The sequence below is a fragment of the Crocodylus siamensis genome, chromosome 1 (assembly GCF_052110815.1).
Source record: "Crocodylus siamensis isolate JL-2025a chromosome 1, ASM5211081v1, whole genome shotgun sequence".
NCBI lineage: Eukaryota > Metazoa > Chordata > Crocodylia > Crocodylidae > Crocodylus > Crocodylus siamensis.
Window position 1 is genome coordinate 202,082,661 of NC_143395.1, and position 21,405 is coordinate 202,104,065.

The 21,405-nt window shown below is 44.7% G+C and overlaps 1 protein-coding gene across 1 annotated transcript in view; it reads right to left on the reverse strand.

Annotated features, from left to right (window-relative positions):
- Positions 1 to 20,864, reverse strand: part of MRPS5 (mitochondrial ribosomal protein S5) — a 109,829-nt gene extending 88,965 nt beyond the window's left edge. The window contains exons 1-2 of the mRNA XM_090052614.1: positions 20,651 to 20,864; positions 6,993 to 7,124 (exon numbers count right to left, since the gene is read on the reverse strand). Of these exons, the coding sequence (XP_089908740.1) occupies positions 6,993 to 7,124; positions 20,651 to 20,705 (187 nt within the window). The 5' untranslated portion in view covers positions 20,706 to 20,864. The remainder of the gene's footprint in view (positions 1 to 6,992; positions 7,125 to 20,650) is intronic.
- Between the last annotated feature and the right edge of the window lie 541 nt (positions 20,865 to 21,405).

The window sequence follows — 21,405 nt, forward strand, 5'->3', positions numbered from 1 at the left end:
GCTTGTGTGTGTCCAGAATGCTTGCTTCTGCAGGCTCTTCCAGAATATATGTGGAGAGCAAGAAAAGACAAGTGAGGAGCACACTTAAACCATGTCCTCTCAAGCAGAATCTTGGCTGAAGTCACTGGAGTTCAGCTCAGGCATAAAGGTCTTCCCAATAATTCTAATGACTTGCAAAACTGGGGCAATATCCTGCAGGCTTGGCTCAGAATATCGTGTCAACTTTCAATACAACCTGACACAAAATGGAACATTTTTTCTTGCTACACTCTCATCAACTTCAGGCTCAATGCTTACATTAAAAATAACTATCTTGCATTTTGGTAACTACTTTATACTACACATCTCAAAGCAATTCACAATCTGAGCATCACAAAACATGAACATTATCCCCGGTTCCTTTTTATAGGCAGGAAAGCAAGGTAGAGAAGGATAGGCAATTTGCCAGAAGTCAGCCATAGGTACTCCTAGCATTCTGTCCTGGTTTCTAATAACTGGTGAAGGCTTATTCCTATCTGTCTTCCAAGAATGGTTCCACTAGTGCCTTGCAATAATTGTAAAAGCAAAACTGTGCCCAAATAATACTTTCTGTATGGAAACCAGATGGCATTACCAATGAAAACTTAGAAACTGATATTGCATATCAACTTCCACATACTATGCAGACAGCCATAAACAGTATTTTAATTAGAGGTCCAATGATATATTGGTGCCATATTGGATCAGCACTGATAAAAGGAAAATTAAGATTATTGGTAATCAGCTTTTTTTGGCTGGTGTAGCTGATAATGTCACTGATAAACGCAGTGTACATGTGCACAACTGCAGCATCCACACAGCCAGGAATGCAGCCCAGCAGCTTGGACAGGAGCATCCTACTGGTAAGTCTCTGGGGGGGGGCGGGGAAAGGGCGTGGGGTGGGGGCAGCAGATCAAAACCCCCATGCTGAGGGAGGAAGTGGGGCGGGGTGAGCACTGCCCAGCCAAGGCGGTGAAGGTGACCCTGCTGGCAGCAGGATGGTACTGTGGGCAGCTTGTCCAGGGGATGCGGGGGGCGGGAATGGGGTGGCTCATCACAGCTGCATGCACCCCTGGGGCGGGCATAGGGGGGCATGTGCCCCTCTTCATTTGTGCATGGGGTGAGGGCAGGCTGCCAGCTGTGGGCTTGGGGCCAGGGGCTATGCAGGCTTCTTTCTGGCAGGGGCGCTGGGTCAGGGGTGCCTTCGGAGCAGGCGGGGGCAGGGCAGGCAGCCGTGGCTCTGGGAGAAGTGGCTATGACGAATTCGGGTGTGGCTATAGCCCACCTGGTAGCCACTGCTCCCAGGGCTGCCACCAGACACCCTGCCTCTCGCTACTCTCGAGTGCAGCCCCAGCCCAGTCCCCCCTGCTGGGAAGAAGCCAGCACAGGCCCTGACCTTGAGCCCACAGAGGGCAGCCCCAAATGCTGGGGGTAGGGTGGGGGAGGGAGGGACATGCCCCCCATGCCTCCCCTGGAAGTGCGTACAGTGGCAGGGAGCTGCGCCCACCCCTGTGGCTCCGTCCCACTTGCAACAGGGTCGCAGTCACCATTCTGGCTGGGCAGTGTCTGCTCCTGCCCCACTCCCTCCATCACCATGGGGGTCTCAGTCTGCCCCCCTCCTCCATGCCCCTTCTGCCACCACAGACTTACTGGCAGGGAACTGCTCTCCAAGCTGCCCAGCTGCATATTGGCTGTCAGATTGGTATTGGCCAATATGGCTGGTTAATAATTGGCCACTGGTATCGGCCAAAAAAAAATCTTACTGGTGCACACATAATTTTAATGCCACCATAAGGGTTTTTAGAATGAAATGACAAGGAAGATTTTTCTCTCTGTTGAAAAAAAGGGCTTGCTTTTGTACCTAGTTTATATGTTAATAATCAATAGGATAACCACAGGCCTTTTTTAAAGCAGTAGCTCATGCTGACTCTTTTTAAAGATTTTTAAACATGTTATTTAAATAATTTCAGCACTCTTCTAAACAGGTTCTGTACCATGACAGACAGGATGCCTCTGTCACAGAAGCTGCACAGTGAAGTCAAGTTTCAGAAGACAGCCAGGGAGTGTTGCTTTCTCCACTTCCTAACCTACTTCTTATCAGGTGTAGCTAGGAGCACAAGATACAGAGATTACCAAGTGATTCAATTCTGTGGTATTGAGCTTGAGCTCTTTAAAAGGATCCCATTTTTCAGAGCATATATAGACAAAACTTCCTGAAAAGTCTTATCCTATGAAAATATCTGGAATTGGCCAAGATCACCATGTACTTTGGAAAATTAAAACCCAGTTACTTTCCAAGAGGGAAAAAAGGTATAACCTGTAAGAACAACAACAACAAACCCTCCAAAAACAACAACAAAAAAGACTTTTAGATCACCTTATTATAAACTCATGAAATGTTCCATGAGAAGGGAGAAAAATCCTAAATATCAGAACTGATAGCCAGGCAACTGTATTTGGACCTCAGGCTGTCATGGCTAATTGCGCTTCCTCCCACTTAAGTGGATTTACTATTGCTAAAGGTCAAGCTGAAAGTACAGCTGACCTTGCTAACAAGAAGCAGTGAATGTTTTTAGAAGTATGAAGCAAGAGAAGTAAACCATCACTAATGAGACACAACAGTATTGTCTCCTTCACTAATTGCAAAGGACAGTCAATTTTGGTTGACATTTCATTTGAAAAATGTATTTTATAGAAAAGTGTTTTTACCTAATTTTTAATATGATTCCTAAAGTATCTAGACTGCCAAAAGACTTGCATGTCACACAACATTAAATCATATTAATTTGTTTGACTGTGGAGGATGTCATTAATAAACTGATCAACAAAGTTTTCTACACAAGAAAAAGGGACAGAAAGGCACAGCCCAGAGATAAATGAAATGGTGTGGAATCAGGAGCCATTTATCAAAAGTTACTACAAACAACATTTTAGAGCCATTCTACGAGGAGAAAAGACAAGAGACAAGATGGATGTAAAAGCAGAGACATTCCAACCTCAAATATTCACTATAGCAAGGCACATAAATAACAGCCTGATGATCAACACAACACTGGTAGCTTCCTTAAGCTATAGAAGGCATGTGAACACTGCAAGCTGTCAGAGGCATAAGAATATTTCTAGGGTCTCCCCCATTATAGGTTTAAAAAAAATGCCGAAACCAAACACAGTTCACCCTGTTTCACGCATCAACATCTCCTGTTACATTCATGCATGAACCCCCTCTCACATGCTGCAAGGTGCATGCATCAGCTGGGCTGCATAACACATGCAGTAATGGGACTGGCCACCAGAGGACACTGTGGTGCCTGCTGAGAAGCCAGCCAAGCAGAATCCCTCACCATTCACCACTTTCTGCTGAATTTGCTTCAGAAGAGCAAGCAAGCTGTAATAGCAGGAAAAGCAAGTTAATGTAGCAGGATGTAAAAGGCGATGAGACCAATATTAGACCCTTCACCAGGAATGAGTCAGGCCCTGTATCCACCCCCCACCAGCCTTACTGTCAGTCCCATGTGCCCCAGAAATCGTATCATCTCTACGCGTCTCCAAAGTGCACCCCCAATTACACTTCCATTTAGCCATCCAGATTACCCACAAAAAACTCAGCTTCCTTAGACAATGCTCATCTAGCCCCAATGCGCTCTACAGAAAACACCTGTTTTGACCTTCCAGATGAGTCTGCCAGCTTCCCCCAGGCACTTACACGCCCCTTTCCCCATCATCTGCAGGCTCACCATACTGAGCTCAAAAACTGGATGCCACCTTCATCTTCCAGCTAGAGATCTCACAAACCCTACTTCTCCAACTCCTTCGAACCAGCACTAGCTTGCTGCCCAAATATCCTACAGACTCTGCTCACCTGCTTCACTTTCTGCAGCCCCATATTCTGCCTCTTCATATGTTGAGGTAGGATAGGTGAAATAAGATGCATTGGGCCTGAAGACCTCAATGTAAATATGTCAATGATTTGCAAGAGAGGCACATATGGAGCTGCATAAAAATTGGCCATTACTATCTTTCTGCAATGTGGATATTTCTTTCTTCACCTGGATACACCGAAAGTTATGGGAATCATAATTGGAACAGAACCAACCAAGAATAAATACATTATGATCCTATTAGTAAAGAAACTATGAAAGGTTGGCTTCTGCTTGAAATCAGCCAAACAATTCCATACTTCCAAATGAAGTGTATTATGGTTTTGTGGAGAGAAAGCCATCTTTTTCTCTCTAGGTTCCAGTAAAACCTGTTCTTTACATAGTTTAGCTTACTGCTATGAAATGCAAAAAATGATTTTCTGGAACCGAATATTACATATGACATTTTCTCTTTTTTAATATCTATCTTTATAATCATAAAGGAAGGAAATCAGTGGCTTACAGAGTAAGAAAACACAGCATTTTAAAATGAAGACATACTGTACATTATATTTCCCTACTGCTGCAATATTTGGCCCAGACTGCCATGCTTGGACAGATCTTATTGGGTAATAGAAATAAAACAAGATAAAAATCTCATTCTGAAACACAGGACCTTCAGTCTCCTACATCTGATGCCAACAGACTCATCTAGAAGCATGGAGGAGCTCTATGTTAAACTATGAGAAACAAAAGAAGGATGCACCTTGCCAGACAACCAAATTACTGTATTCATTTGAAACCAAGACAAGGTTTTTCCTCCAATTCAATATGAGGAAAAAGAAACCTCATCATAGTATTCAATTATGGCTCAGGGCAGGTGGCTGCTGCAGCTCTGGCTCCGGCTCTAGCCTGGATCCAGGGAAGACAGTGAGGTGTGAGGAGATTGTGGGCAGGAGAAATCCAGAACGGAGAGGGGGAGGAAATGTGGGGGAAATCACCCAGTTTGGGGTAGGGGGGAGTGCAGGGAAGACTGCACCGAAGCAGGGGAGCCTCTGCTCCATGCCTGAAGACAAAGATGTCACACAGACCAAGCAGGTGAGGGGAATTTACAATGGATTTTTGCTCCCCTGGTATTTACTTTTGGCAAAATACCTGACACAAAAAAGGAAAATGCAAGCTTCCACCCAATTCTGCCTGAGGTATATGGAATGACTTCACTGGGATATGAACTAAACCAGGCTTGTCCAACACACAGCTCGCGGGCTGCCATGCAGCCCGCCAAGCCATTTTATCTGGAGCGCGGAGCCACTGCCACCACGGAGCAGCCTCATGCAATGAGACGGTCCTAGGGGCCCACCCCACAGCGTGCAGCCTGTGCAACACATGCTGTTGTCATCTGGGGCCCACAGCCTCACCAGATCTGAACAGCCCTGAACTAGCTCAACCTTGAGATCTCTTCCACGTCTCTGCAGTATATGCCTGCAATTTCTATTTAATTAACCACAATGACCATGATCAAGTTAGTAAAGGATCTCAAGGATAAGTTAGTCCAGGGCTGTTCAGATCTGGTGAGGCTGTGGGCCCCAGATGACACCAGCATGCGCTGCACAGGCTGCATGCTGTGGGGGTGGGCCCCTAGGACCCCCTTATTGCATGGGCTGCTCCAGCAGCGTGCAGACCCCTATCCTCAGCCATGCAGGCTACATTTGAAGGACACGGACTACTTCCCCCACCCCTCCAGGCCTTTTCCCCTTGCACAGCAGTGGGAAAGGTGGCTGCCCAGGCCCATGCCCTATATACTTAACTGCTTGCAGACCCCACATAGACCCTGGCCGACATCCTGGCCCTTTGTGGGCCACATATGGCCTGCAGGTAGTCAGCTGGACGGCCCTAATCTAGTCCAACCTCCTGCACAGAAAAATGATGTCCTGCTCCTAAGCCATACCAAACATACATACTTTCTGAAAACCACAACTTCCCTACGCATATTTCCAGACCCGCACAGGCAGAGAGAGATCTTGGAATCATGACTGACTCCAGGATGAATATGAGTCACCAATGCGACAAAGCAATAGGCAGAGCCAACTGCACCCTGTCATGCATCAACAGGGGCATCACTAACAGGTCCAGAGAGGACTTGCTCCCCCTCTATGCGGCGCTGGTCAGGTCATAGCTGGAGTATTGTGTCCAGTTCTGGGCGCTGCACTTCAAGAAGGACGTGGAGAACCTGGAGAGGGTCCAGAGGAGGCCACTCGTATGGCTGAAGGCCTCCATGGCTAGCCCTAGGAGAGGCTGAGGGACCTGAATCTCTTCAGTCTCCGCAAGAGGAGACTGAAGGGGGATCTTGTGGCTGCCTACAACCTTATCAGGGGCCAGCAGCAGGGACTCGGGGAAAGTCTGTTCGCCAGGGCCCCCCTTGGGGTCACCAGGAACAATGGCCACAAGCTGAGGGAGGATAGGTTTGGGTTAGATATTAGGAAGAACTACTTCACTGTAAGGGTGGCCAGAGCCTAGAATAGGCTTCCCAGAGAGATGGTGCTCTCACCTTCCCTGGAAATCTTGAAGAGGAGACTGGATAGGCACCTGGCTGGGGTCTTATGACCCCTGCCACCCCCAGTGCTCCTTCCTGCCCATGGCAGGGGGTCAGATTCGATGATCTGTCTAGGTCCCTTCCGACTCATTGATTCTATGATTCTATAATTTCATTGTCACTTCCTGTAACTTCACTGGTGTCAAAGGTCACGTGACATCACTTCCTGATGTGATACCACTTCCTGTGAGGTCTCTGAATATGACTTGCCGGCCCACTGGGTGATAAAACGGTCGTGATCCAGCCCCATATTCAAAAAGGTTGGACACCTCTGAACTAGACCGTCATAGTTTACAAAGGGAAAACTATTAAAGTGACCGCACAGGTAAGCAAGTAGAAAAAAAAAGAAAACTTCTTATTTTCCTCTGCCTAACTACAACAATAACAATGTTTGTAATTCAAGTTGGCAAAAATGTTAACAATAAAAGGAATTTCATGTTGACGACATCTGTTCAAGAAATAGATTAGAGCTGTACAAACCCTGCCCTCATTGTTACAGAATGTGATGCATTTTTAAGACTTACATTTGTTGAAGAAACTGTTTTGCCTGCTTTGCTGTACAGTCACACTGCATGGAGCAGAAATATAACAATGTGTCTGCAGTGCCCACGCTAAGTTTGTATATCCACTCCTGTTGACTGGTAGCGAGATGTAGCCTGTAGATAAAGATACAAAATTGTGAAGATACTTTTATCTTTCATAAAGCCTTAAACTGCTCATTTTTGTTAAAGACATAATTATCTGCGTGGATCTCCACTTGTTGGGTGGGTCCTTCTCTCGTTTCCTTATTGTTGTGACAAAGTATTTAGCAGAATTCAGATTTGTTGGAATCTGACATGGCCATGCTGTAAGTGCTTCTGTTAGGGCCTTGAACCAAGACTCTAGACATCAACCTTACACCTTAGTGTGCCCGCATCACCCCAACCTCCAGCCGGGAGGGCGGGCAGTAATAGAATAAGTATCATAGAAGACATGCTAATTAGATTTAAAATGATCAGCAGAGGATTTCTAATACAGGGGAAAACTACTATACAAAAGAGGAGGAATACTCCCCAACTATCAATTATTACTGGACATAACTGCCAGTAAATACATCACAGAAAACTGCACTCTGTGAAGAAAATCCAGATATAAAATCAGCCCTCCCTAAAACCATAATTCTAATGTCCACGCAATGTGTTAATGAGGGCTACTTTACGAAAAGGCTGCCTTTGATGCGGTCAGTTTAGAGGAAGTATAAGCAGGATGAATATCATACATAAAGGGGAGCAGGACCCCTCAGGTTTGGGCGAGTTTACACATTCCCAATTGCTTGTAGCTGAAGTGGTCAGAAGCACGTCCCACAGATACAACAACAGTCCTTCTCTTATCCTAATCTAGTCAATCACTCATGCCTTTCCCACCTTTAATAACAAGACTGTAATGTTATATCTTAAGGACCAATACAGATGATGCAGAATACAGCAGTTATTTTATTAATGCAGCATGTCATACTAATGCTCCAGGGAATGCATTTGTTTCCTCAGTGACTTTTAGATGCAACTGAAGGTCATGATATTGATCTTTAAAGCAGTATATTGTTTAGTGCTTAGGTACAGCAGAATCAGCCTGGCCTACAGAAGGCTAACACTGCACTTGACTGCATCTTACCTACTTTCATGCCCAGTCCCTAAATTTAAATATATGGGTGTTGAGGCCAGCGATCTGTCAAAGGAACGCACCTGAATTACTGCTCATGTAGTCCCAGCTGACCTTCAGGAGACTTGTACAAGTTTTGTTTGCCTTGGCTTAAGCTATTGCTTTAAGTAACTGAATGAGGGTATATTACCATTTACTGCCTTGCATAGTGTTTCTTTAAAATTGAGCTGAGTCATTGCTCACCTTTATTTTATCACTAATGAACATACACTGAAAATAGTGTGTAGTTTTATAACAAAATGACCACTACTCTTAAAAAATATATATCAATCTGTAGTTGCCCACAAACTATATACAAAGAAAAAACATACATACTTCTGCATCCTCATAAAGGAACTGGATTCTTAGATTAAACATACAATGATAGAAAATTAGGGTTGGAAGGGACCTCAGGTCATCTAGTTGAACCCTCTGCTCAAAGCAGGACCAGCTCCAAGTAGATCATCCCAGCCAAAGACTTTGCCTACCTAGATCTTAAAAATCTCCAAGGATGGACACTCCACAGTCTCTCTAGGTAATCTGTTCCAATGCTTTACTACTCTCCTCACAGAATCATAATCATAGAATCATAGAAGTCGGGTCAGAAGGGACCTTGTAGATCTTCAAGTCCAACCCCCTGCCTGGGCAGGAGAAAAACTGGGCTCAAATGACTCCAGCCAGGTAGCCATCAAGCCTCTTCTTAAAGACCCCCAGGGTAGGAGCCAGCACCACTTCCCTTGGAAATTGGTTCCAGATCCTAGCTGCCCTGACTGTGAAGTAGTTCTTATGGATGTCTAATCTAAACCTACTCTCCAACAACTTGTGGCTGTTATTCCCTGTTATACCAGGGGGCGCTAGGGGAAACAAGGTCTCTCCCAAACCCTTCTGGCCACCCCCAGTGAGTTTATAGATGGTCACCAGGTCCCCCCTCAGCCTTTGCTTGTGAAGGCTGAACAAGTTCAGGTCCCGCAGTCTCTTATTGTAGAGTCTGCTCTGTTGTCCCCAGATCATGCGGGTGGCCCTCCTCTGGACCCTCTCAATGTTGTCCACATCCCTCCTGAAGTGGGGCGCACAGAACTGGACACAGTACTCCAGCTGTGGCCTGGCCAGTGTCGCGTAGAGGGGGAGGATCACCTCCTTGGCCCTACTTGAGATGCACTTGTGGATGCACGACAAGTTCCAGTTAGCCCTGCCAACCCTGACCTCGCATTGTCGGCCCATGTTCATCTTGGAGTTAATAATGACTCCAAGATCCCTTTCTGCCTCCCTGCTCTCAAGAAGGGAGTTTCCCATCTTATAAAAGTGTCACAAGACAGTTTTTCCTAATATCTATCCTAAACTTCCCTTCCTGCAACTTGAGACCATTGCTCCTTGTTCTGTCATCTGCCACCACTGAGAACAACCTAGCCTCATCCTTCTTGTAACCCCTTCAGGTAGTTGAAGGCTGCTATTAAATCCCCCCTCAGGCATCTTTTCTCCAGACTAAATAAGCTAAGTTGCCTCAGCCTGTCCTCATAAGTCATGTGCCCCAGCTCCCGCACCATTTTCATTGCCCTCTGCAGGACTCAATTTGTCCACATCCTTTCTGCAGTGGGAGGCCCAAAACTGGACACAGTACTCCAGATATGGCCTCACCAGTGCTGGATCGAGGGGAACAATTACTTTGCTCAATGGCAACGATTCTACTAAGGCAGTCCAGTATGCAGTTAGCCTTCTTCCCAAAAAGGGCACGCTGTTGATTCATATCCAGCTTACTGTCCATTGTAAACTCCAGGTTGTTTTCTGCAGAGCTGATGCTTAGCCTGTCAGCCCCCAGCCTGTGCCAGCACAGGGATCATTCAATCTTAAGTGTAGGACTTTGCCCTTGTCCTTACTGAACTTCATGAGATGTCTCTTGGCCCCATTCCTCCAATTTCTTGAGGTCTCTCAGAATCCTATCCCTACACTGCAGTGCATCTATTACTCCATCTAGCTTAGTGTCATCTGAAAAGTTACTAAGATTGTGCACTCCATCCCATCTTCCAGGTTGCTGATGAGGATATTGAACAAAACCGGCCCTAAGACTGACCCCTGGGACACTTCACTTGACAGTAGCTGCCAAGTAGACATCAAGCCACTCACCACTCCTTAAGCCTGATGATCCAGCCAGTTTTCTATCCACCTTACAGTCCATTCACCCAACCTGTACTTCCTTAGCTTGCTTGCAAGAATGTTTTGGGAGACTGTATCAAAAGCCTTGCTAAAGTCAAAGTATATCCTGTCCATTGCTCTTCCCAAATCCACAGAGCCAGTCATCTCCTCATAGAAGGCAATTAGGCTGGTTAGGCATGACTTGTCCTTGGTGAATCCATGCTGGCTATTCCTCATTACCTTCTCCTCCTCTAAGTGTTTAAAAATGGATTCCTTGAGGACCTGCTCCATGATTTTTCTGAGGATTAAGGTGAGGTTGATTAGTCTATAGTTTCTTGGATCCTCCTTCTTTCCTTTCTTCAAGATTGGCACTGTATTTGCACTTTTCCAGTTATCCAGCCCTTCTCTCAATTGCACAAGTTTTCAAAGGTAACAGCCAGTGGCTCTGCAATCACATTAGCCATCTCCCTCAGCATCCTTGGGTGCATTGGACCCATCCCATAGACTTGTACACATCCAGCTTTTCTAAATAGTCCCTAACCTGTTCTTTTGCCACTGCTGTTGCTCACCTCCTCCCCAAACTATGCTTCCAGTGCAATAGTCTGGGAGTTGATTTTGCCCTTGAAAACTGAGGTGAAAAAGGAATTGAGTACATCAGCCTTTTCTACATCATCTGTCTCTAAGTTGCCTCTCCCATTCAACAAGGAACCTACACTTTCCTTACCCGCCTTTTGTTGCTGACATACTTGTAGAAACTCTTCTTGTTACCTTTCACCAGGAAAAAATCCCTTGCTAGCTGCAACTCCAGTTGTGCTTTGACCTGTCTGATTTTATTCCTACATGCCCAAGTAATCCTCTTATACTCTTCCCTGGTCATTTGTCCATGCTTCCTCTACTTGCAAGCTTCCTTTTTGTGTTTTAGCTCACTAAAGTGTTCCTTGCTAAGCCAAGCTGGTCTTCTGCCATACCTGTTTGTCTTCCTGGGCACCGGGATGGTTTGTTCCTGCACCCTCAAGTAAGGTTTCTTTAAAATACAATGAGCTCTCCTGGATTCCTTTTCCCCTTTGACTGGCCTCCCAGGGGATCCTATCCATCTGTTCCCCAAGTCAAAGCTTGAGTTTCTAGGGCACAGGGTCATTACCTTGCTGCTCTCCTTCTTTCCATTCCTCAGCCTCCTGAACTCAAATAATCTTGTGGTCACTGCTGCCCAAGTTCCCTCCCACTATATACTACACTTCCCACCAATTCTTTTGTTTGTGAGTAGCACTTCCCCTGACTGCTGGCAACACTCCTAAATGCTGATAGACTTCTTCATAATGTCTCCTGCTTGATTAAAAAAATTATGGAATAACAAAATGTGGCACTGATCAGAGTTTATCTTCCAGTATTGATGTAATGATCCATTTTTCAAAGACAGTGATAAAGTCTCCTAAGCAAATGACAATATATATGACCACCCTGGGTCCTGCATCTGTCATAGACATTAAAATATATTCTCAAAGCATTATTTTAAATAAAATATTATGTTTACTTATATTTCTATTTTCATCTAAGGGAAGTTAATTGCTAAATATCCTATTATGAAAATATTTTAAGATTCTATAAACTTTAAAAAAATAAACTGGAAATAAAAATAGAAAAATATCACCTTATTCTTAAATATCTGTTCAAATTTGATGAGGTTTGACAGATTTCAAACCTAGTTCAAACTATGTTATAGAATACATACGGGATATGTTGACTACTATTCAAACCTTGAAGACATTAGGTTCCAATCTTCTACTGATTTAATTATGTAGGCTAGTGATCTAAAGTAGAACTCTATATGCCTTATAAAGGGATCTACCCAAACTGACATGGTAGATGGGCAATTCATGGGCGGATTGCAACTCTGGCCACTACTTTCACAATTTTTTTCGCCCACCTCCCCCTTGCTTGGCTGAAGGTCCCCAGCTGATTGGCTGAGGGAGTCACAGCAGGTCCACCCCTTGCTGCTGACTGGCCAAGAGGGCTGCCCTTCATGCAGCCCTGCCCCTGAGGGGTGGAGCTGCACAAAAGGCCACCCTCTCAGCCAATCAGTAACAGAGGGAGCAGCCACCATCTTGGCTGCTCTCCTTTGTGCTGGTGGCTTTTTCCCCTGCACCCAGTGGGGTGTGAAGCCAGGCCAAAGCAGCCGCTACCTTCCATTAGGGAGCAGCATTTTATTTTTAGTAAGTTTTTTCCCCAGTGATTACATGCAAAATTGTGGAAACTGCCGTTTTTCACAATTCCCATGAAACCTGTGAAATCACGTTTACAGTAGGTTCCTAGCCATAGATAAGGGGTGGCTACAAGTAGCACAGTTAGCCTCTCTATGGCAGACCAGGGAGGGAGTAGGAAACATAGTAAAAGGACAGCAAGTAGAAAGCAGAGCAGCAGATCAGACAGGGAGCAGAAAGCACAGCAACAGATCAAACAGGCAAAATGGATTGGAGTGGCACCCTGGGAGGACTGCAGGACTCACCTTGTGATATGCCTGCCAAAAAGTGCATACCATGCTGCTGTAGAAAATACTCTTTTAAATAAACCAAAAAAAGAATACTTGGTCGGGAGCTTCATATTTTTAAGAGTTGTTTTAAATAAATCTATAGGCTTAGATAATAAATCTATATATAGGATTAAAGTTTGGTGAAACAATTTTTCATGGTAAATTTTCATGGTAATTATAAATAAATTAATTTTTATTGGAATCTCATGCAATTAGAGAGAATACTTTTAAGAAGTCAGTCCTTTATCAATTCATATTATTTTGTAGTACAGTACTTCTAATTTCCCTTGTTACAATCTTTAATTTTCTACAGCTGTGAAGATGCTAATATCAGGAAAATAATTTCAAAGTGACTTGCTAAATCCCATCTTGTCTTAACTTTTATGAATCTTGTTGTACCTCAAATGCTACTTATAAAATGGTACAATTAATTTCCCCCATCAATAAAATTGATAATTCTTTTAATTCTGTAGTAACGCTCTTTCCATGTACCTGAGCACTGCCTCTACCGATAGAAAAAGTTCCTACACACAAATAAACAGCAGTTAAGTAAGACTTCATTTTTCACTTTTCTAAGAAAACCTACCATAAAAGCTAACATAACTAAAAATAAAATGTTGCTATTGAATCTGAGAGGAACAATGAAATTGCTTCTTGGGGCCATGGCAGCATGGCATTCTGGACTAGACTCTTCTGGTGTATCCAGGATATCACAGGGAATAAACCACTTCTATGCCACCCACACATCACTTGCATTTGGACTAGTTCACTCATATACATCTTTCAAAATCATACAATACAAAACTGTACTATTGAGCTGCACATCAAAGGAAATAAGAGCATTTATTTGAAAACCAAAATATAAGAGGGCACAGGAACCACCCTCCTTAGCAAAAATATCTGTCATTATTTTGATTTCATGCCTTTATTTGTACACTAAATATCAGTTTAACTTCTTCCAAATTTAAGGTGCAAACAGCTGTCAAAAATGAATGTAGAGATTAAAAATAAACAAATAGCAATAAAAAAACAACCAACAACAGCATTTGGTAAAAAGCAGTCGAGGAGAGTGATTAAGACAGTGAACAATGGAGTTAGTTCAAAACAAAGTACACAGCACAAGTGACAGAATGAACAATATGGAAATGAATTTCAACTAGAATAAGGAGGATATAGATGAAAGGGTCAAGCATCAAGGGAGGGAGAAGCTGAAGTTATGAGAGACACTGGCATTTTAGCAGGAAAAAAACAACAGGTAGAACAGTCACACTGATCTTAAGAGGTTTGGTGATTGGGTGTCACCTGCCAGAAGAAAAAGGTACAAGTCTTGGCCTTTCCTACTCTAAGAAGTTTTTAAGCATTCCCAAGGGAAGTCTCAATTCCAATGAATTCAATTACAAAACTCCTAGGGATGCATGGTGTGGATTTTATCTTGTATTTCAGAGACAATTACCAGGAAAACAATCTTTGTTGATGCAAGTTACATCTAAGGAATTCTTGTCTTTGAGCTGTGAATAAAAATTAGCTGTTTAGGGATGACCATTTTTTTTTCTATTTTATGAACAGCTTCTTAGTCTCCAATTTAAGGAGAGACAGAGGAAGTCACAGCAGAAAAACACCGTTCCCATAGTCTGAAACAATGAATATTGGTATTTAATATACTATACTGTACATACGGCTGTACATTTACTCTCAGAAATAGAACAGACATTTTAAAACGGAGAAGCAGAAAAGAATTTGTGAAGGAAAAATAGTTTGAAAAGTCACGTCTCGGTAATACAATGTCTTAGAATACAAAAATATACAGCATGTATTGCCCTGCCATACACTCAGCTACCATATTTACTCATATAAGATTACCGTGACTATAAGACAACCCCTGAATAATTAGATTCTATATATGGAAAATGCATGTTTGATGTAATTTTCTATGTACAGAATCTAATTTTTGAAGATTAGTCTTCTATTTGTCCCCTTCCCAGTACTACACCAGGGAAAATAAATTGGGGGGGGGGTAGGGGGAGGTCAAGTTGGCCCTTCGCCTTCTGACCCCCACAACTTTTTCTGCCTGCAGTGCCCTCCCACCCTCCTTACTGTCACACCCTGTTCTTCCTGAGCACATGGAAGTAAGGAGCAAGTCTGAAAACACTGACCTTGAAATAAATATAGCTATAGAAAAGTACTCATAAACATGGTTCATTCAGAAGTGATGCATTTACAGTGGAGCAGAGAACAGAGCCTGGCTCCCCTGCAGGTTGAGGTGGGGGTGGGGTGGGGGGGGGACTGGCTCCCTCTTGCTGCGCACATTCCTAGGGGAAATGGGAGACCCATGCCCCCAGGTCTATGCACAGGGTGGGCGTGGGCTGCCTGTTGTGACCTCATGTTTCTGCCTGCTGCCTTCCCTTGGAGACCTGCAGTTCAGCAGATGTGACCTGATGCTGCAGGGAACAGCAGGGCTGCGCAGGCAAGCTCCTTTGCTGTTGAAAGCCTTGCACTGCCCTGGCAATGTGTCCCCTGTGCACATGGCAGCAGCGAGGAGCACAACCCCACGCTGCTGCCCCGGGAATCCATATATATGATTTAGCGTTTGAAACTAGGTGTCACTCAATTCACAAAGGTTCTGGGGGGGGGGTGTCTCAACCTTTTTGGACTTGAGTACCACTGACTTACAGGATGCATGTCATCAAGAATCATGCCTGCAGGTTTGCCTATACTTTCACTTGCTTTCCTCCCCTGTAAGTAGCATCTCAGTATAGTGTTAAGATCAAGCACTCTCAACATTCATGCATTTTACTTGCTATGAAATATGGTTATCAGCTATCTGAGCACTAATTCATTTTTACAATCAGCAGCTGTTTAAATAACTTCCCCCCTCACCTATAATTGTTTTCTAGCTAAGTTAAATACAAAAAAGAATTAAACCACTGCACGAAGCTGGTTTAAGCAGTAAGATCCAAATTGAAAAGAAACCTTATCAAAGAGCCATCTAGATGACTATTACTTAGTTAAAATTAGAACTTAGTTAAAATAGGCTGAATGTAATTCCAGGGTTCTGAATGGAAAGCTCTAGCATGAAATAATCACAACATCCTTGAAAAGTTAATGTATGTGAAAATGCCAAGAGTATGGTTCTGAAAATATCACATCTAATTAACCTAACTTCTGCTAGGCAATAAACTTGTTCACTTCATGTATTCCATACCATCTTTCATCCATGCAAAAACCAATAAGCAAAATGTTAACCTGTGTTCTGAGCAGGAAGAATATATTTAAACACAAAAGTCACAAAGCAATGCATGCTGCAATTAACCACAACAGTTATTTCAGGAGAAACTGTAGGGTTGTATTTTTTTTCTTCAAATCAGGTCATGAGCTCTCAAGAAAATAACAAGAACTCAAATATATATGTGAAGATTTGACAACCCTGGTAAAAACACATATTTTTTATTAAGAATGTAAATTCTTAATATCCCAATAAAACTTGAAACTGACACTTTGTTTTCACATCGAAAATACAAGTTTAAAATTAAGGGGCGCCTATACACAAGCACCGAGACTGCTCCGATGCAGTGGAATTCCAGCACACTGAAGCAGACTTGATTAATCTGGGACTTAGTCTGGGATTAACTGAGTCTGCTCGAGTGTGGCAACTGCTGTGCTCCAACAGTCTCCTGCATCTCATGTATCAGCATCCCTGCACTTAAAAATGGTGGCTGAGCACGTGAACCCTTGCCACCATTGAACAAGATTTAGTTCAAGCACCCCACTGTCATTTTAAAGTGCAGGGACACTGATACAAGAAACACAGCAGCAATTTAGAGCGACTCTCAGAACCACTCTAATTAAAGCATTGCCCTCCCCCGGAGCATGTATAAGACTGCCCAATGTGATCAAGTGGTGGTTCCTACCTTCAATATTTTTTGTCAATCACTACATACACTTACTATAAAGTAGGGGTGTCAAACTCATCTGGTCCCTGTGGGCCATATGTGCGATGTGAGACCAGTCCACAGCTGGATCAGCCCACGGACCCCTTCCCCTAGCATATTAGATCCAGTGCCTGCTCCAACTGATCTGAGACCTGCACTGCACGTGGGGTACATTCTGGAGCAACTTGAATAGAGGCTGCATGCAGCAGAGTCCAGCTGGAGGCATTCAGCACAGAACCCGGACCACCTGGAGCAGGTACCGTACTATACATAATACCCACTCCAGGATGAGCTCTGCACATGACGTCTGCTCCAGCAGCTCTGGGACTGTGCTGCATACAGCACCTGCTCCAGCCAGTTCACTGAAGTATGGGTCTCAGAGCTGCTAGGATGAGCACCGTGTGCAGCATGCAGCTTGGAGCAGGTGCTGCATGTGGTGTAGTCCAGCCAGGGCAAGCACCACATGGCATGTGGTGCCTGCCTCAGGCAGCCTGGGATCTGTGCTACACGCCCTGAGCAGGACTAGACCATACATAGTACCTGTTCCTGCTGCTCCAGGATCTGTGCCACACATGCCACCCAATCCTTGCCTGCAGGACTGGACTGGTGCATGTCATGTCCTGTGTGCATCTGGTCAAACCCAGGGCAGTACCAGGGGCTGGATGGCAAGGCTCCATGGGCTAGACCTGGCCCATGGGCCATATGTCTGACACCCTTGCTATAGAGCTTTTAATGAAAGAAGAGGAAGGCAAAGGGCACAGTGGGATCCCTGGATGCTTACCACAGCTTCACTAGGCAATAGTCCATGGGCCACTGTTTAGTGGACCCAAGGGATAAAGGAAAAAGAACAATTCAGAAGGCCTTGGAACTCTATTCTAATAATGCAAAAGTTAACCAAAGTATTTAGGAAGCAACTAGAACCTTTTAGTCTTCCTAGATCACTTACAAACAAGTCAGTTCTTAAGAACAGCTACCCTCACGTAAAACACAATTCTCTTGACTGCCGCACTCTTGGGACAAGACTTTGTTTTCAGGATAGTTACAGGTTATGCATTACATAATTTTACACTGCTGTAAGGAAGAAAAGCAAAGAGATTTATAAATGGCCCTGCTTTACATTATTTGGACGGAAGAAAAGAAAAAAAACCAAAAAACTTCCAAAGCACTACAGCTTCAGGCAAGCTGAAGCCTTCACTTCCATTATTAAGAGGGAGAGAGACTCTTGGGAAGACAGAAGAAAGTGTTCCACTACCTCTCGAGTGTCCAGGGCCCAAAACAGCAGTATACCTGACAACACTGACCTACAGCCTCTCTCAGGACCTTGACTTTCAAAGGAAAAGAATGAATTTTACATAATGTGGTAAAGTTTCTTAACAACTATTTCTTGTCCCACTCCCATATCAGTTGGCTTTTAAGATTCAGTTGGGACTCAGTTCTTCCTTGTACCTGTCTCTGGCAGCATTAACTATTAAGCAAGAAGTACATCGTCTCTCACAAAAGGAGACAAGGTTTAAAAGCTCCTTTCTTTAATTTTTACATTCACGAAAATTAACAGGCACAGCTTTAACTTAATATACGTAACTCCCAGAAATATCCACTGACTAATGACAATCCACCCAAGAGAAAAATAAGTCTCTTCTCTGTAAAGAAAGTGCCTAGTGCTGAAGCCAAATCATAGTCTGATGTACACATTATGAACAGAAGCATTTCTGGACAATTCTGTGCAGTAGTTTGAAGAATTATTCTCCATACCAGAATTTGCCACATTCCCTAGCAACATTTCTGAGTGATTGAGATAAAAACTAAAATTACAGGAGGGAAAAAATCATTCCCTTGAATTATTATTCTCATTCCTACTGTTCCTACTTTTAAACTTTCTAGGGACAAAAAAAATTTCCTCACAACGAATCAGTCTTTTGCTCTGAAAACAAGTAATATTGTCTATTCCCTTAGTGACCAACCTAATCATTGCAGACTAGCCAGAGTCCTCTACCCATATAAATCCTGGGAGACCAGGAAAAGAAAAAGAACTTGGTTTCTTTCAAAGATTTTTCTAATAAATCAAACTACTAGGGGTGCATCAATAGAGATTTTTAGGGCTGATACCGATAGCCTATTTTTAAGAAGGCATATTGGTCGATACCGATCCAATTTCTAATACCAGCCCAGAAGCATGCAGCTAAGTCTGGTGTGGTGGAAGGGGAGAGGGAAGGGAAGGGAAGGGAAGGGAAGGGGTGGGGCACAGATCACGGCTCCACGGTGCATTAAGAGTGGGACTGGGGCTGGGGTTTGGGCAAGCACTGCCCACCAGGGTGCAGTGGGCATGGGACAAAGCTGTGGCTGGTTTGGGGGTGTAGGGAAGGTGGGCAGCTCCCACCACTACATGCCACTCATCCGGAAGGGCATGGAGGGGTTGCTGGGGGGCATGTGCCGCCAGATCTGTGCAAAGTGGGGTGGGGCAGGCTGGGCTGGCCCAGGAAAAGCCCCATGCAGCCCTGGTCCCAGCCCACCCTGTGCAGATCCAGGGATACATGCCTTCCTGGATGAGCGATGGGAGCAGTGGCAGGAGCCACTGGACGACAAGCCAAGTGCCAGACCAGCAGCTCCCAGATAAGCAGCATGCAACAGCAGGAGCATTTTAGGAAACAGCTAGAACAAGGGTGAATGGGCTTGTAAGGAAGGTTGGAACAGCATACTTGATACCTACTAACCCCAGGACTAAAACTCAAATATCTGTGATATGCCCCTTCAGCTTAAAGGAACAGACATGTTTTGTATTTGTCATAGTATACTACTTAAAAGTTCAACCACTGTAGCTTAAGTTCATTTCAAAGTAATGTCAGACTCAATAAACCTCAGTTAACATTACTTTCAAAAGAACTTTAACAAGAATGGCTGAACTTTACACAAATAGGGATGCAATACAAGCACAGTGTATTCTGAACTATAAGTTTGTATTGGCTATAACTGCATCTTCAATTTACCAAACTCCACTAATAAAAAAGCATCAGAACTTTGTCTGCCTCAGGTTTGGAGTAGAATTTTTGTGGTTCCATTTCACTGGCAACTGGTAATTCCTCTGTCCCAAAAGAAAGTCATTTTCCTTTCACTTGAAACAGTGGTAAGACTTCTTTGAACTGAACTTATTTACTGTGCCTGCTCAAAAGCAGGGTTGTTTTTTATTATTATTATTCAGAACTTATTATCCAGTTTCCTTTAACAACTAGCCAACATATGCCTTGATCCTGCAACAAGGTCAGTGCAAGTAGAAACTACTACCTAGGGAATTCTTTGTAAAAATCAGGAACTTCTTTCCACATAAATTTGAAGTTTCAAATCATGAGCATCTCTCAGCATGAAAAATAAAGCTGGTGAAATCATAGAGAATCATAGAAAGTTAGGGTTGGAAGGGACAATGTAATGCAAGAGAAATATCTGCATTTAGACCTGCATTACCTGCAGCATGCCAGTTCAATTTCTAAACAGCCAGGACTGTATGCCCCACTGGCTACAGCAGCCTGGTCTGCATATGAGAGGGGGTCTGCACTGGGGGGGAGCCATGGGCCCCCCAGGCTGTGCTCCTTCACCCCTCTGTACTATATGCATGAGCAGGCACTGTCCCACCCCACAGCACTACATGCATGGAGGCAGGCACCCATACCCCAGTGTGCTGCAGCATCCCACTTCATCTCCGACTCCCTGAAAGCTCCCCTTTGGCATGTGGACCTCAAGGCTGCAGCTCCCCCAGCCCAGCTGGCTGCAATGGGCCACGGCACACCGCCTCCGGGGCTAGACCAGACTGCAAAAGCCAGGTAGGGAGGGGGAACGCCGCACCAGAGGCAGCTCTGCTCCCTCACCAGCGCCTCCCCCCTCCGCCCCACCCCCAGCGCGGGGCCCGGCAGAAACACGGAGGCATCACCTCTCCACGCCGCCCTCCAGGCCACCGAGGCGCACAGCCGCCCCACAGCCGCCATGCCTGCGCCCCGGGTCCCCCTCGGCCACCGTCGGGAGCGCCCGAGCCAGTGCCTGAAGTAGAAGCCACGTTAAAAGCAGGAAGCCGATGCTCACAAAAACCGCCTCGCCCCTGCGACAGGCGTAGGGCCAGCTGCTTCAGCACAGGCCCACATCGCGACCCCCATCGCGCTCGCTCTAAGCTACAGGCAATGCTTTGGGCACCCTCCGTGAAGGGGCGGGGCCTTGCGTTAGGCCCCCAGGCCGCCGCACTGCCTGGCTTGGGCACGTGACCGCGGCGGGCGCGTGGTCTCGCGACGCCGCGGGATTCGAGTGGGGAGCGCGTGCGCGTGCGCGTTTCTTTCGGCGCCTCCTTCTCGCCGCCTGCCCGGCCCCAGCTGCCTTTCGGCGGCCTAGCTTGATCTGCTGCTCCTGACTGGTTGGTGCATTAATCCGCCTACGACTTTAACAAATGCAAAAATCTAGAACGCTTGGTTCCGAAATGATACCTTTTATTAGAGCAAGTGAGAAATTGCAAAATAAATAAATAAATAAATAAATAAATTAAAAAAACTTTTTCTGCAAGCTTCAAATTCTTTTCTTTGCAATTTCTCAGTTGGTCTAATAAAAGGTATCATTTTGGAATCAAGTGTTCTAGATTTTTGCATTTCTTTTTGTCTCAGACCAGGCACGGTCAAATCCCCAGCCTTGGCTGTAGCCAAT